Source organism: Mytilus galloprovincialis, chromosome 14 (genome assembly GCF_965363235.1).
Source record: "Mytilus galloprovincialis chromosome 14, xbMytGall1.hap1.1, whole genome shotgun sequence".
Classification (NCBI taxonomy): domain Eukaryota; kingdom Metazoa; phylum Mollusca; class Bivalvia; order Mytilida; family Mytilidae; genus Mytilus; species Mytilus galloprovincialis.
In genome coordinates this window covers 60,531,102-60,546,856 of record NC_134851.1, presented here as the reverse complement: position 1 = coordinate 60,546,856, position 15,755 = coordinate 60,531,102, and the positions used below count along the sequence as shown (strand labels likewise).

Genomic DNA, 15,755 nt, shown 5'->3' with positions numbered 1-15,755 from the left:
ACTTGTTTTATTTTAAACATGTTTTATTGACATTTTGTGTATATGTGAATAGATAGTTTATAGATTGTTCCTAATAGACAACTTTTACCATTTCTTCAAATACTTTGGTTTTAATAAACATTATTCGTGTGTTTAGGGGCATGGTCACTTCTGTTTCCCGTTTCCATGTTCAGAAAGTGGTTTGAAAAGTATGATGCTATATTGCACAAATTATGCTGCAAAGTATTTCGTATAAATGACAATCAGCACTGCTGTCATAATTGGGAAATTGTTATTAAGAACCTACGGTGCAAACTTCGGGCGAATCCGCTACTCTTTCTATCCTTTATATAAAGGTACGGAATCGGCCGAGTTGTGACGAATAAGAACCTACGGAACAAACATTATTTCTAGTTCTAATATTACGTTCTTCGTTAGCTTTGGAAACAAAGCCACGTTCTAATTAGAACATTAGCTGCACGTGATTGACGTCACAATTGAAATTGCAACGTTCGATGAATTTCGAACAACGTCAGATATCAAAATAGAAATTTTTGTTTGTGTAGGAAATTAATAAAAACATTCTATGCTCTATGCTCATTTTAACATTGGTAGGCATTATATTTGATAATATCTTAATACCGAGCGCTATCGAGGTATTAAATGTTTACAAATATAAATGGCTACACATAGAGCACGGCATGAAAGATCTATTTCTTAATTTATCCTGCACAATGAAGACCACTAAGACTCTTGATGAATGTTAATAGTGTATGAATACCGGCGATCCCCTCTATTTGGTAAATGACGTCATTAAGGCACACATAATTGACGATTTTTCTCGATGAAGAACATAGGACTAAAATTGTCTATTCATTTAATAAATATCTAGTTCTACAAACCTCTAAAGGTCGCAGTACTGTCTTGGATTATTAAAACCGTGTACTATTTCTTTTTCCAGAACACATTTTCTAGGGTCAGGGAATGGGTAGATATGTTAAAGAGCCGGCAAACTAGTCCAAACATTGTTATTGCTTTAGCAGGAAACAAGTCAGATTTGGCCAACAAAAGAATGGTAGAATTTGATGTGAGTACTCTCTACTTATTTCACTGAAATAACTTTCATAGTTTGCATATAAGATTCATTAATTAAAATGTAATAATCATCATGATCTTTGAGAATTTGAGGGCCGATAAGCACAAAACTAAATATCGGATAACGTCACTCCGCTGATGTCATACAACAATGGTGTATCAAAATAAATAAGAATGCATAGAAAAAGATATTCATAGTGATTTTCTACTTCATTTCCATTCAATAGTCTTTGGTCAATGTAATAAAAAGAATGTCTAATCCTATAATTAAAATATTGAGAAATATTCAATTCTCAACTGACAGACACTGATATGTGTATCCATGATGAGACAGCAATCCAACAACAAATGTCAAATGGCATCTAGATGTAAAAAAAAGTCTTCAACAATAAATAAGTGTCTATAGAATAATGTCAAGCTCTTAATTTTAGCAGTTTATATCTTTATCAAGTAAGATTTGTGCGAGACATAGGTTTCATGAAAGAGAATTGTTTGTATGCCCCACCAAGAGGCATAATATTTTAGTCAGCCTCCTAATTTAAATGGCAAATAAACTCATCATAGATACCAGGACTAAACTTTAAATCTACGCCATACGCGCGTTTCGTCTGAACAAGACTCATAAGTGACGCTCGAATCCAAAAAAGTTAAATAGGCCAAATAAACACGAAGTTGAAGAGCATTAAGGACCAAAATTCCTAAAAGTTATGCCAAATACAGCTAAGGTAATCTATGTCTGAGGTAGAAAAGCCTTAGTTTTTAAAAAATTCTAAATTTTGTAAACAGTTGATTTATCAATAAAACCATATCAATGATAATGCATGTCAAGTTTAGAGTTTTAACCCCAATTTGATGGTTCACTGAACATAGAAAATGATAGTGCAAGTGGAGCATCAATGGACTTAGTCTGAATAATTATGACGTCTTAGAAGGCTAATTAAAATTTTTGCGTTCACGCCTTCTCGCGACGATACAAGACCTCAAAGAAAAAATATATAATAGCCTTGCAAGACGTCATAATTATTTGGAATACCATAGACTATGGACCATTTCTTGTTTAAAAGTAATTTTGTTTTTGATTTTTAGAAAGCACAAGCGTATGCTGAAGAAAACGGTTTATTATTTATGGAAACATCAGCTAAGACAGCCATGAATGTAAAAGAAATATTTTTGGCAATAGGTAAGAAAGAACTGTGGGGTTGATAAATAGCTGATACTCAGTAAATCCGATCAAAGTATTTTCTATATATTGTTATGACACGAGCAACACGACGTTTGCCACATGTGGAGCAGGATCTGCTTACCCCTTCCAGAGCACCTTATATCACCCCTAGTTTTTGGTGGTGTTTGTGTTGCTTATTCTTTATTTCTATGTTGTGTCATGTGTGCTATTGTTTGTCTGTTTGTCTTTTTCATTTTTAGCCATGGCGTTGTCAGTTTATTTTCTATTTACGAGTTTGACTGTCCCTCTGGTATCTTTCGTCCCTGTTTTCTAGTAGACTTTATCCTTAGACAAGAGATGCCAGCAATCTTTATAAACAGTCTCATTGGTCTTTTAAGTTTATATAAACTACGGATCCTATCTAATGCATCTTGGGTAATATTTTCAAAAATATACACCGTTTCAGAATCTAATGCATCTTGGGTAATATTTTCAAAAGTATACACCAGAAATGTCCTGGTTGGTTAAAATGTCATAAACAATCTAAATTAAATCAATCACGTGGCGTTATTATCATCTTGGGGTACAAACAATGAAACTATCCATGATGAGTTATGTTCTGAAACGGTCATTTTTGGACTTACTGGATTTTTCGAGGCATGTTTTTTTTTGGTATAGTCTAGAACAATTATCGTGTGGATTACAAAACTTTACTTTAATTTCGATAAATAAATAATTTAAAAGACAATCTTTGTTTTTAATGTAGCAAAGAAATTACTTGAAAACGGGTCAGGTGGAGCAGGTCAACAACCACTTGATGGATATATATACTTAACTGAAACACTTGAGAGGTCAGAAGAACGCGGTGGATGTTGCAATATGTGCAAGCAACAATAACAATGATTGGTTGTTTTTAGAAAATGTGATTCGTACATGTTTTACTCATTTTAATGTTTAGAGCATATATCTTAATGTGGATACCAAAATGGAGTGGGCAAGGCTAGAAATTTTAGGAATTATTGGATCATTCTACAACCATCTTGAGTATACTGGTTTTGTCTGGATCTGGAGTGAATTTCTTATCTGGGAATATTTCATTTATTTATATGTTACATTTTATATCTGTATACACTTTAAAGGTTCATTGTTTTTGTTTTTAAACACTATCTAAAAGAGTAGTGGTAAGATGTGTTGTTATCCCATGATTCAAATCTGTATGTGTTCTGCATTCAGACTCAGAAATTATCTCTGTATGCATGTTATTTATATAATCAGAATGAAAATTGTTCCAAGTGACAAAGTAATTTTTTTTTTATATTGATTAGTACAAATTTTAAGGTAAATACGTCATCTCGTATTTGACATTATACCAAAATTGTAAAGTTCAAGATTATATTGGACATGATACCAAACATTATAAAGTTCAAGATTACATTGGACATGCTACCAAAAATTATAAACTTCAAGATTATATTGGACATGATACCAAAAATTATCGAGATCAAGATTATATTGGACATGACTTTTTTGTCACAAAACATTTTCAAGATCAAGATTATATTTCTGCAGACTACATGCATTTAATTAAACGCATTTTTTTTTTTGAAAATGGTCTACGTGACCGAGCCAAAATATTAGAATCTGATTAAGATTGATCTTGGTCCAATTTTAAAGGATTGAACAGACTATAAACGCTTCAATTATTAAAGAAGTTATGCTTGATTTAATAAGTTGCAATAAATGTTGATTTCCTCATATTTATGAAATATTATCCATTATTTTTTCCTGAATACGAAACGCGCCTCTGGTGTAAATATAAAATTTCAATCCTGGTATCTACGATGAGTTTATTTACACGGACTCACAAAATGTATAGACAAAATGACGTCATAACATACAATTAGATAATTTCAGTCTTTGAGATGAGCAGAAATTAAACCACAGATAAACAAATAATGCATATAAAATACACATGTCTAACAATTTTGTTTTGCGAAACGAACTTTTAAAAGGAATGGAACAAAATTTGTGAAAAATATAAATAAATTGCCAAAATCTTTTTTTCACTTTCTAAACATAAACATATAGCTATTTTTATTGCTATCACCAGCTAGATTGCCCAGTGCTTCGAACGAAACCAGGAACAACATTGTAATGTCTTGATTAATATTCATATTTTCCACTTTTTAGACACTTTTCTTTTATTGAAAGGGAAGTTATCATGGTGTTTAGTTGCTGTATGATCAAATACTATATTTGCATAATCAGACTCCTCCTCACAGTTGCAGCATTTAATTTTAGTCATTTTCGGTTTCCATTTCTTAAACAATAAAATAAATAATACAAGATACAAGACACAAAGATAATGCAATATCTAAGATGTATACTATTTTAAGAACATACATCTCATCTTATACAATATATGTATATACGTTTTAATTTGAATTATCTATGCTTATAATCCGGACCATATGAGTATTAGGATCATACGCGTATGGTCACGACCATATGCGTATACTCATATGGCACGGTCAAACTGTATGCGTAGTGTAGGACCATATGATAGATATACTAGGAAGATGTGGTACATGTATGTGTGCCGATGAGACAACTCTCCATCCAAATAACAATATATAAAAGTAAACCATTATGGTTTAAGGTACGGCCTTCAACACGGGGCCTTGGCTCACACCGAACAACAAGCTATGAAGGGACCCCAAAATAACTAGTTCAAACCCATTCAAACGGGAAAAAACTAACGGTTTAGCGTGGGGTGGGGTAGAAAAGTAAGGAAAATTTTAAACAAAGATATATTTATGTTACTTGGCGAAAAAAGTAATAAAGTGGAGAAAAATATATTGTTTTGGCGAAAGAGATGGCAAAACAAATAATTGCCCAAGTGGAAACTCAATTTGCGACCATATAGGTATACATTAGAAACGATTCAATAATATACAATAAACTTATCTATAACAATGACAGTTACATGAAATGTATTAATTTTATAGTGCAAAGGCTACACAAAACAGCACAAGTTACAAGTTGAAACCCATTGTCTTTCAATTAATTGTCCTAAGTTGGGTGTATCTGTTTTCTGTCCGTCTCTAGTATCAATTATAAGACTCTTTATCATATCGACTTTTTTTTGTCAGTTAGTAAAACAGTTGAACTCTTGTTTAATGCGGGGTTCACACATTGCCGATTGTTGCTCCCGTTTTAGATCAGACAGCGATACGAAACGAAAAGTGAAAAAGTCGGATTACTATCCTCAATCATCAAGAATGTCCTATCATTGTCTGAACGCAGTCGTTTAATTTCGTAACAGATTCCTACGGGTCGGGAAGGGTCCGAATAGTTCGGCAAGCACCCCGACAGTTAGGTGCGTCCCGTAACATTCGGGAAAACTCAGCTGATTTAGTCTAGTCGGATTACAATCGTGCCTATGTCGTGACAGATTCTGCTGTATCGGATCAAAATCCTTACAATGTTCTGTGTATTCTGGACGGTGTCTTGTGGAACGGGAATGATCTGGAGAAATTTTTCATTGCTGTTTTTCTGCCGATTGAGTCCAGATCTTGTGAGGATTGCGAACCGTTTTTGTCGTTACCGTTCCGGAACAGTCCCGTTATTAATACGAAATTCGTCAATAATACCCACGTCAGAGTCCCGACAACTACAGAATACAATACGACTGAGACCAGACAAAGCCGTTTGCATTGCGATAGAGCGGACCTTAATAGGATTAGGTTCCGACAGTACCTGCTCATCCCGATTATGCCGACAGTTTTCGAACGGATAACTTCCGTCAGCGTCTGTTCACTGTCTGGTCACTACATCTGATCTCTGTCGGATTATATTCGGTAGAACCGGGACGCAGTCGTAACATACTCGGTCGAATTTTACCTGGCGAAAGATACAAATTGAATTACAAGCCGATTGAGAACGGGATTATCGGGATAAATTCGCTTGGAAACGGTTGAATATCGACGCTTCCTGAACAATATCTGATTGTTGTCGTGATTAAATTATTTGTTTTACAAATTTTAATTAAAGTTTGAATTTTCTTCCACGATTCACAGGATCTTGATCAGACTTTCGACAAATTTTAATCGGGAATGGTCCTGTCATGGACGGCAGTAAACATCGTGAATGTGTGACCCCATCTTAACAGTTCATTAATGCGGGGTTCACACATTGCCGATTATTGCTCCCGTTTGAGATCAGACAGCGATACGACACGAAAAGTGAAAAAGTCGGATTAGTATCCTCAATTATCTGGAATGTCCTATTATTGTCTGAACGCAGTCGTTTTAGTTCGTAACAGATTCCTACTGGTCGGGAAGGGTCCGAATAGTTCGGCAAAGCACCCCGACAGTTAGGTGCGTCCCGTAATATTCGGGGAAACTCAGCCGATTTTGTCTAGTCGGATTACAATCGTGCCTATGTCGTGACAGATTCTGCTGTATCGGATCAAATTCCTAACAATGTTCTGTGTATTCGGGACGGTGTCCTGTGGAACGGGAATGATCTGGAGAAGTCCCGACAATAACAGAATACAATACGACTGAGACCAGACAAAGCCGTTTGCAATGCGATAGAGCGGACCGTGATAGGATTACGTTCCGACAGTACCTGATCATCCCGATTATGCCGACAGTTTTCGAACGGACAACTTCCGTCAGCGTCGGTTCACTGTCTTGTCACTATCTGATCTCTGTCGGATTACATTCGGTAGAATCGGGACGCAGTCGTGACAGACTCGGTCGAATTTTACCTGGCGAAAGATACAAATCGAATTTCCATCCACGATTCACAGGATCTTGATCAGACTTTTGACAAATTTTAATCGGGAATGGTCCTGTCAAGGACGGCAGTAAAAATCGTGAATGTGTGACCCCAGCTTAAGACATTTTTGGAAGTTATCTTCCAAGTCGACATTTTGTTGTTCAGTAATGATTATCCTATTAGGTCGAAATTCTTATATGGTCTGGAACACTCACATTAGATTGTTGACTTCATGGATATATACTGTACATGCAATTTATACGATGTGAGAAAAGAATATATATACAAATGAACAATACTTGTTTCATGATAAAATGAAAGTGTTGATACACCATGTGCCTTGAAAGTACTTAATTTGAGCCTTTATTTCATAGTTTTCAAATGTAAACACATAACATTTTTAGCTATCAGAAATGTTTATAATCACTCGATAAAAAAAGGACACACTCGAAAAAGCCCGGACATGAAAAACTGAATTTAGTCTCAAAATGTCGTTTTCAATGCAATAACAATAGTTTTTGTAAAGTGTCTGTATATCTAAGGATATATAAATTCCATAAATATAGGAAGATGTGGTGTGAGTGCCAATGAGACAACTCTCCATCTAAATAACAATTTATAAAAGTAAACCATTATAGGTCAATGTACGGCCTTTAACACGGAGCCTTGGCTCACACCGAACAACAAGCTATAAAGGGCACCAAAATTACTGGTGTAAAACCATTCAAACGGGAAAACCAACGGTCTATAGATATAGGAAGATGTGGTGTGAGTGCCAATGAGACAAATCTCCATCCAAATAACAATTTAAAAAAAGTAAACCATTATAGGTCAAATAAAAAAAAAACAAGAAACGAGAAACACGTATAAATTACATAAACAAACGACAACTACTGTTCATCAGATTCCTGACTTAGGACAGGTGCAAACATTTGCAGCGGGATTAAACGTTTTAATAGTACCAAACCTTCTCCCTTTTTCTGAAACAATAGCATAACATCACAACATATAAAAACAGACGATAAAATATCAATTGGCAGCCTTAACCATGTTAACTCAATCAAAAAACGTAAATTAACACACTATGTCAGAACGAATAAATTTGATCTGCGATATCTGAATATGTATACGCATTTCCGTCGACATTAAATTTGTATTGGTATGTGTAAGAAAATGGCTTTATTCGGTATTTTGGAATAATTACATGAGATGTATGTTTCCTTATAACACTTTATTCCGATTGGCTAACTGCACATCACGTGTTATTCCTTAAGCAATTGCATTACTCAATAAAACTTTTTATTCATAATAACACGTGGTCCCACAATAAAGTGCACAGGTGAATTAAATAAAACAATTATAAAATTCGTGTTTTCATGATCATAGCTAGAAAAATGTGATTATAAGTATTGAATGCTTCTTTTTGTAACTTCATAGAGTTGCAAAAGCGTTGACCGTGTGCACATTTTTAGAATGAAGCGCTTCCGCGCTTCATACAAAATGTACTTCGGTTAACGCTTTTACACCCCAATGAAGTTACAAAAAGAAGCATTCAATTCTTAAATAAAAGCATTTTAAAGCTAAATTTAACTATTTAAACGAAAAGCAATGTCAGAATGATACTATCTTTATATCTCAAATACTCACTGGTATTAAAGAGATAATCGTAACTGCAATTACGATTATCCCAATATGGCGACGGTAGATATAGGTAAAATCTTTACACTCATTTTTCTTAATTGTAGCATGTTTTTGTCAATAGTTACTCAGCTGCAAGGTTTATCTATACCATTTCATCATATTTGAATCGTAACGGTGCACTGGAATTGTCTAAGCGCTTTGAAAATAGCCGTTGAAAAATTCGGGATGATAATCGTAACTCGGAAAAAAGATAATCGTAATTATGGTATTTAAAAATGAAAAAGATAATCGTAACTGGAAACTGTTTTATTGATATTGACACTAAAAACGTATATCTGATAGCATATTATGAAATTATGGCAATGAATTATTTACGAAACGTCCCAACATCTTATGATATTTCTTTTTATGCATATATAATTAATTGTTCTTATGAAAACAGCTACATACTAGTATATTATAAAATTGGAAGGGTGAACAAGCTTCAAGAAATTTGGAAATGGGAAAACACAAACTTTGTTAATATACAGAAATTTATTAAACTAGGTATGCCACAAAATATGTGAATGAGCGATGGAAATTATGATACATGACAATACTTGTCAGGCGACACGCAAGTGTCACCTTACATCAGATTTCTGATTAAGACAGTAAACAAAAAATAATTTATCCTGAAGTAAATAGTAAATATAGTTAATATTGTTTAAATTATTTTATTGTAGGTTGTTATATGTGCTATTTCTGCCCCCGGGAAGCCACTGCTGATTTAATTCTAGAACATACCCTATTATGCCATAACGAAGTAGGAAAGACATTCAGTATTCGTCAAAAACCGTTTGACGAGAAATTAGTGGCTACAGTTTTCATGTCACTTCGATCATTTTTCATGGATGATATCACAACTTAAAAGTTATGATGAACAAGGGATAACTTTGAAAAGTGTTTTACAGTGTCATTTCTTTTATGGCTGATTATGCGGTATGGGCTTTGTTCATTGTTGAAGACCGTACGGTGACCTATATTTGTTAATTTCTGAGTCATGTTGGTCTCTTGTGGAAAGTTGTCTCATTGGCAAACATACCACATCTTTTTATTCATATTAGCTACTTCATGACTGTCACTGAAATTTCAGTATCTCAGATATAAACTATAAACAACACAAATTCAATTTTGAATTATGATAATATGACATCCTTAAAACATTTAATGCTATATAAGACTAGAGAATGTTTGGCCCTAAATGGGATTCTTTGTGTATTATGAAATTAAGTAACGTGGAGTTCATTGACAAACATGGATTTGTGTTCTTTTATAGTTTGGCCAAAAGCCCGAAAATCAAAAATTAAATTGATGTAGCTTTAAATTTTCTTACAAGAAATACTTATTCAAAGAATGACTGCAAAGACGAGAATAAAATAACGCATATTCCGCAAAATTAGAAACAAACTTATTAAAAATTCATAAATACTCGGTATATGAAAAGTATGCTGCATACATATGCATGGAAGATATTGTAGAGAAAAATATTGAAGGTACTAAACAAGGAACATTTTTATATTTGCATACTTGCCATATAATTAGTACTTTTCTATTAAATGAAAACATAAATTAGCCTTTCCTAATTTTCATGCATTTTTCTGAAGCACAAAATATTTGTTTTAAAATCTATAAAAATCTTTGTAATTAAACCAGTTCCGACTGTGATAATCTACATGTTTGGCCCTTTGATGTAATTTATCAATATACATATTTGTGTTTTTTTTCGTCTGTCAAATGCTTCGTAAGACTATAGGTAAGGCTAATAAAAACAAAAAATAAAAGTAACAATAAACAAAAGTAACAATAAACAAAAGTAACAAAAAACAAAAGTGACAATAAACAATAGTAACAATAAACTGGTAACTATTCTAGATCCTTTACCATCCACACTGTTTAAAGAAACGTCCTAAAATACATGGGAATTTGATCAAAACATTTGAATTTAATTTTTAAAATCATATATCAGTATAAAATAGAAAAAAGTGAATCCAAAGGAAAAATATGGACGGCTGAATTTATTGATAAGAACTAAATCATCAGCGTATAACAGATATGATATATCATTATCATTTAACTTGGGTGGTTCACATGTTGAGTCAAAAATAGATGGTAAATCATTAATATATAAAGAAAATAATGTAGGGCTTAAAATACACCCTTGTTTTACCCCAACTGAGGAATCAAAAAAATCAGTGATACCTTCCGAGATCTTTACCAAGTACAAAACCTCTTTATACATATCTTTCATTATACTAAAAAAGGGACCATCTATGTTGTAATAAGACAATTTGTAAAAGAGGGCATCTCTATCAATAGTATCAAATGCCTTCCTGAAATCAATGAAACAGGCATATATCTTTTTTGACATATGAAAATGTGGTATACGTGACTTTCATTTTGAGCAATGAATTGAAAGGATTGCACTTTTGGAATATAGGATATAGCTAATCCATCCTTTTTCTCATCAATTAGAGATATATAGGTAAATTTATCCTAGATATTAACCTGTAAGTTTCTTCATTTATTTTTAAATGCGTTAATGTCATCGTTTAACTGGGCATTTACATTTTTAACACACAAAATACCATTGAAATGCTGAAAGACACATTTATTATGTTTCAGTTACTATTATCATATAAAGAAAATTACGATTATCAAAGAAGAAAAATACCATAGAGTTACGATTATCATCCCGAATTTTTCAACGGCTATTTTCACAGCTCTTAGACAATTCCAGTGCACCGTTACGATTCAAATATGATGTAATGGTATAGATAAACCTTGCAGCTGAGTAACTATTGACAAAAACATGCTACATTTAAGAAAAACGAGTGTAAAGATTTTACCTATATCTACCGTCGCCATATTGGGATAATCGTAATTGCAGTTACTATTATCTCTTTAATACCAGTGAATACTAACATATCATGTATAACCTTGTATATCAAACTCAAGCTTTTATATCACGTCTTGTTAGAAAAGAAGTCTGTTTGTTTACATTTTTGATCATATTCACTCGAAAAAAAGTGGTCACACTCGAAAAAGCCCGATCAAATCACTCGAAAAACCACGATCCTAGCCGGACACTATACCTACCGTGTGTTTACAATATTTGGAAAACGTTTAGATTATTGTTAATGTGTCGTAACCGTATTAGGTAGAAATACCATTTTCCAATTTACGAGTCGTAAATATACGTTGATAGTGGAGCTTCCAATGGATAGAAACAAGTGCCTGTGAACTAAAGGTAGTGAATGGAAACCTAGTCTTTGACGTACGGACGAACGGACTTAAAGAAGGATAAGAGTTAAACTTTATACTCCCTCCGCTACAGTGGGGCCATACAAATACTAGTAAGTTGGAGCTTACTTACAAGTTTATAAGTTTGTCTTTAAAGATCAGTTGTTGTGACAAAAAAAATAGTTGAAGCTTACTTAAAGTACTGCAGGGCCGATTAACAAGGGAGGGGCGAAGATACCAGAGGGACAGTCAAACTCATAGATAAAAAATAAACTGACAACGCGATGGCTAAATATGAAAAAGACAAACAGACAAATAATAGTACACATAACACAACAAAGAAAACTTAAGACTAAGCAACAAGAACCCCACTGAAACTGGGAGTGATCTCATGTACTCCGACAGGGTAAGCAGATCCTGCTCCACATCATGCACAGGTGGCACCCGTCGTGTTGCTCGTGTTATTACAATCCCAGTAAACTATCTTATTCGGTAGGTCACATTCATAAAAAGGGAAGGGGATTGTAGAAACGATGTAAGGAACATATCCGATATCATCTGTGAAACGGTTATTCTGTAACGTACATTGTCTCAACCAAATGTTATGAAACTTATAAACAATGCTTATTACCATAAAATACAGATCAAGTTTGAATTTTGGTGGTGTCACTTTTACCGTTCTTAAGTTGTGCCCCTTCACAAATAGAAAAATTGCTAATTTTTTAGGGGGAGGGTTGGGATCCCGCTAACATGTTTAACCCTGCCACATTAGTTATGTATGTGCCTGTCCCAAGTCAGGAGCCTGTATTTCAGTGGCTTTGCTCATTGTTGAAGGCCGTACGGTGACCTATAGTTGTTAATGTCTGTTTCATTTTGGTCTTTTGTGGATAGTTGTCTCATTGGCAATCATACCACATCTTCGTTTTTATATTTTCATTTCCGTTCTCTCACTTCAGTTTTCCTCAACTAAATGCTATGCAACCTCTGCACAATGCTTATGACCACTAAAAAACCAGATCAAGTTTGAATTTTGGTGGCGTCACTTTTACCGTTCTAGATATAAGCCCCTTTTATAAGTTAATATATAGACAAATCAAGTTTGAATTTTGATAGCGTCACTTTTACAGTTCTTGAGTTATGTCCTTTAACATTGTATGCCAACGGGGGCATCATCTGTGTCCCGGCTATTAACACATTCCATATTTATTTGTACATAAATCAGGCCGTTTATAGATTTCTCGTTTGAATTTTTATATACATTAGTCATTTTTGTGCGGTTGGTTCAATTTTTTTGATTTTTTTTATATTTTTGTTAAAGGGTCGGCAAAGTAAATAATTTGTCAAAATTTTAAGAAAATTAAACGAGCCAAATTAATTTTAGTTCAGGTGTTAGGTACCACCTTAAGAATTCATACTAACTTGTAGTCAGAGCTATATTTTCTTTTAATTTCAATCTTACGAGCTTAAAGTGAAAATCAATTGTGAAATTCAAATATGATTGATGTGAAGTAAACTCAACAGGACAGCAACCCAATAGAACAAATAACCAGCAGACAAAGTCCTACAATAGGCAGATGGACATGACAATATCACGTGACAATATAATATATCAATTAAGCTCTAAATTTCGAAAAATCTTGAAAATTACATGTTCTGTTATCAACACAAATGAGGGCCATATTTTGTCCAAAATTTAGTGCAAATTAAAAAGATGTGGTATGCATGCGTGCCAATGAAACAATTCCATTAATAAAAATAAACCCTTATAGGTCAAAGTACGGTCTTCAACATGGAGCTTTGGCTGATACCGAACAACAAGCTATAATGTGTCCCAAATAGGGTATACCAAAATTTTAAATAATGCCAAGTTAACTACAATGTATACCCGAGGGAGCGAGGGTATTGTTTGCTAAATAAATAGCTTGAGGTCCACTAAAATGATTGCGACTATAGTTGTGCGTGGCGTAGTTGGATTCAAGGTCTAAGGTCATATTCTAAGACAATAACAATCAAAACCAAGAGACATTTACATCAACAGTTATAACTTGAATAAGAAATAAGAAACAACCCGAACTCCACTAAGTGTGGTCTTACCAGCGTCGCAATCAGTCATTATTCACTCTTGAAAAATGTATATCTGCTACAAAATGATATATCTAATGTCTACTAGACAGAATGTCTCTTTAATTTTAGAAATAAGAATCGCCGGGATTTTGAGTTCGGGTTGTTTATTCTTTAGTTTTCTATGTTGTGTCATGTGTACTATTGTTTGTCTGTTTGTCTTTTTCATTTTTAGCCATGGCGTTCTCAGTTTATTTTCGATTTATGAGTTTGACCGTACCTTTGGTATCTTTCGTCCCTCTCAGGGGCGGATGCAGGAATTTTCGAAAGGGGGGGGTGCTAACCCAGGGCACCCAGGGCAAAGGGGGGTGCAAAACATATGTCCCGATACAAATGCATTGATCGGCAAAAATAAAGGGGGGGTGCGCATCCCCGGAACCCCCCCCTGGATCCGCCACTGCCTCTTTTAAGACTATTAACTTTAAAAAAAAACAATTATTTTTACATTTTTATTTTAAGTCCGGAACTGATACACCGTTTTCGGGTCAAAATTATTATCGCCCTCGCAACGTCACAATCTCCCGCCATCTTTCAACAAAAGACAAACATCCATTCGCATCAGCAGCACAGAGACTGAAAATGTAGCAGCTAATCCAGGATGTTGTGAGCAGCAGAAATAAATAAAACAATAGAAAATTATGACGGGACATCGGGTACTATAGTGCCTAACAAGATTGTGTGAGGTAGACAAAATTGACCTTAAAACGATCGTATTGTCTTTTGATGTCCAAAAATAGGCAGATCGTACATATAAGGACTTTATCTAATGACTACATAAATTTGGGATTTATTATTATTATAATATTCGAATGAAACTGAAAAATGTATTTTTTTGTTAGGATAAACAATGTTTACCTGGCGTAGCCGTGCGTACAATGTTTCTCTGCATCTATCTTCGAAAAAATGGCGTTTTTAATGGAATAGAACGTAAAAACAGTAAACTTTCCCATTTTTCTTCGCAATGGGCTTTCAAAAATATTTTATATAATGTGAATTCGGAAAATTATGTGAAAATATAAAAAGTGGCAATTGTTACCTTTCATACCTTAAGTTTCATTGATAAAACGTAATATGGACTGGACCAGTGTCCAGTATGCAGGTCATTTAATTTACTGTACACATTCACGTACGGTATGATTTAATCAATATACTCGTACGAAAAGCATGAACAGTTTGAATGTACTAGTAATCAAAAAGAACTTAATCCAATCAAATTGCATAAGATTCAATAACAATGTCCAGTCCACATTATAATAAGTAATAGGGGTAAACTGGGTAGGGAGAAAATGACAGATATTTCAAGTTGATATTTATGCAAAAACGAATTAAAATTTGTCGACCAAAAGTTTTGCTACAATTTCAAAAATATATCGTTCTGTATTGGTATAGTTTTCGGACCTTTCATTAGCGTATTTAAAGCTATAAAAAGTTTGAGCTTCAAAAGTTCACACAATTATTGACTTTATACAGAAAATTCGTCCTTATAAAATATTTGATAGTTCACAAATGGTACGTGATTTTAAAGTAAAATGATTTTTTAAAACACTGCAAAAATTTTCATTCATATTGATAAAGTGGTATCGTCATAAAGTGCGTTGAAATGAACAGTGGTATAGCAAACATCGAATTCCCTCACAAAATGTTATCACACACTATAAAGTATTTGATCAACAAACACTGAGTTGTCTATATA

The 15,755-nt window shown here is 33.8% G+C and overlaps 2 protein-coding genes across 2 annotated transcripts in view; both read left to right on the top strand.

The window, feature by feature from the left end:
• Window positions 1–945: 945 nt before the first annotated feature.
• LOC143059039 (ras-related protein Rab-5C-like) lies at window positions 946–4,295 on the top strand. Its single transcript, XM_076232516.1, has 3 exons — window positions 946–1,066; window positions 2,161–2,254; window positions 3,003–4,295. The coding sequence occupies exons 1-3, from the start codon at window positions 974–976 to the stop codon at window positions 3,131–3,133; spliced, it is 318 nt and encodes a 105-aa protein (XP_076088631.1). The 5' UTR covers window positions 946–973; the 3' UTR covers window positions 3,134–4,295.
• Window positions 4,296–14,590: 10,295 nt separating this feature from the next.
• LOC143058019 (uncharacterized) overlaps window positions 14,591–15,755 on the top strand; it is a 114,686-nt gene continuing 113,521 nt past the window's right edge. Inside the window, exon 1 of the mRNA XM_076231479.1 lies at window positions 14,591–14,715. The gene's annotated coding sequence lies outside the window, so the exon portion shown is untranslated. The remainder of the gene's footprint in view (window positions 14,716–15,755) is intronic.

What these genes read in the sequence shown, in the direction of transcription:
- LOC143059039 (XM_076232516.1), top strand. Translation starts at nt 974, where the DNA reads ATGTTAAAGAGCCGGCAAACTAGTCCAAACATTGTTATTGCTTTAGCA. An exon ending in AAAGAATGGTAGAATTTGAT is followed by an intron (nt 1,067 to 2,160) that starts GTGAGTACTCTC and finishes TTTGATTTTTAG; the next exon opens with AAAGCACAAGCGTATGCTGA. An exon ending in AGAAATATTTTTGGCAATAG is followed by an intron (nt 2,255 to 3,002) that starts GTAAGAAAGAAC and finishes TTTTTAATGTAG; the next exon opens with CAAAGAAATTACTTGAAAAC.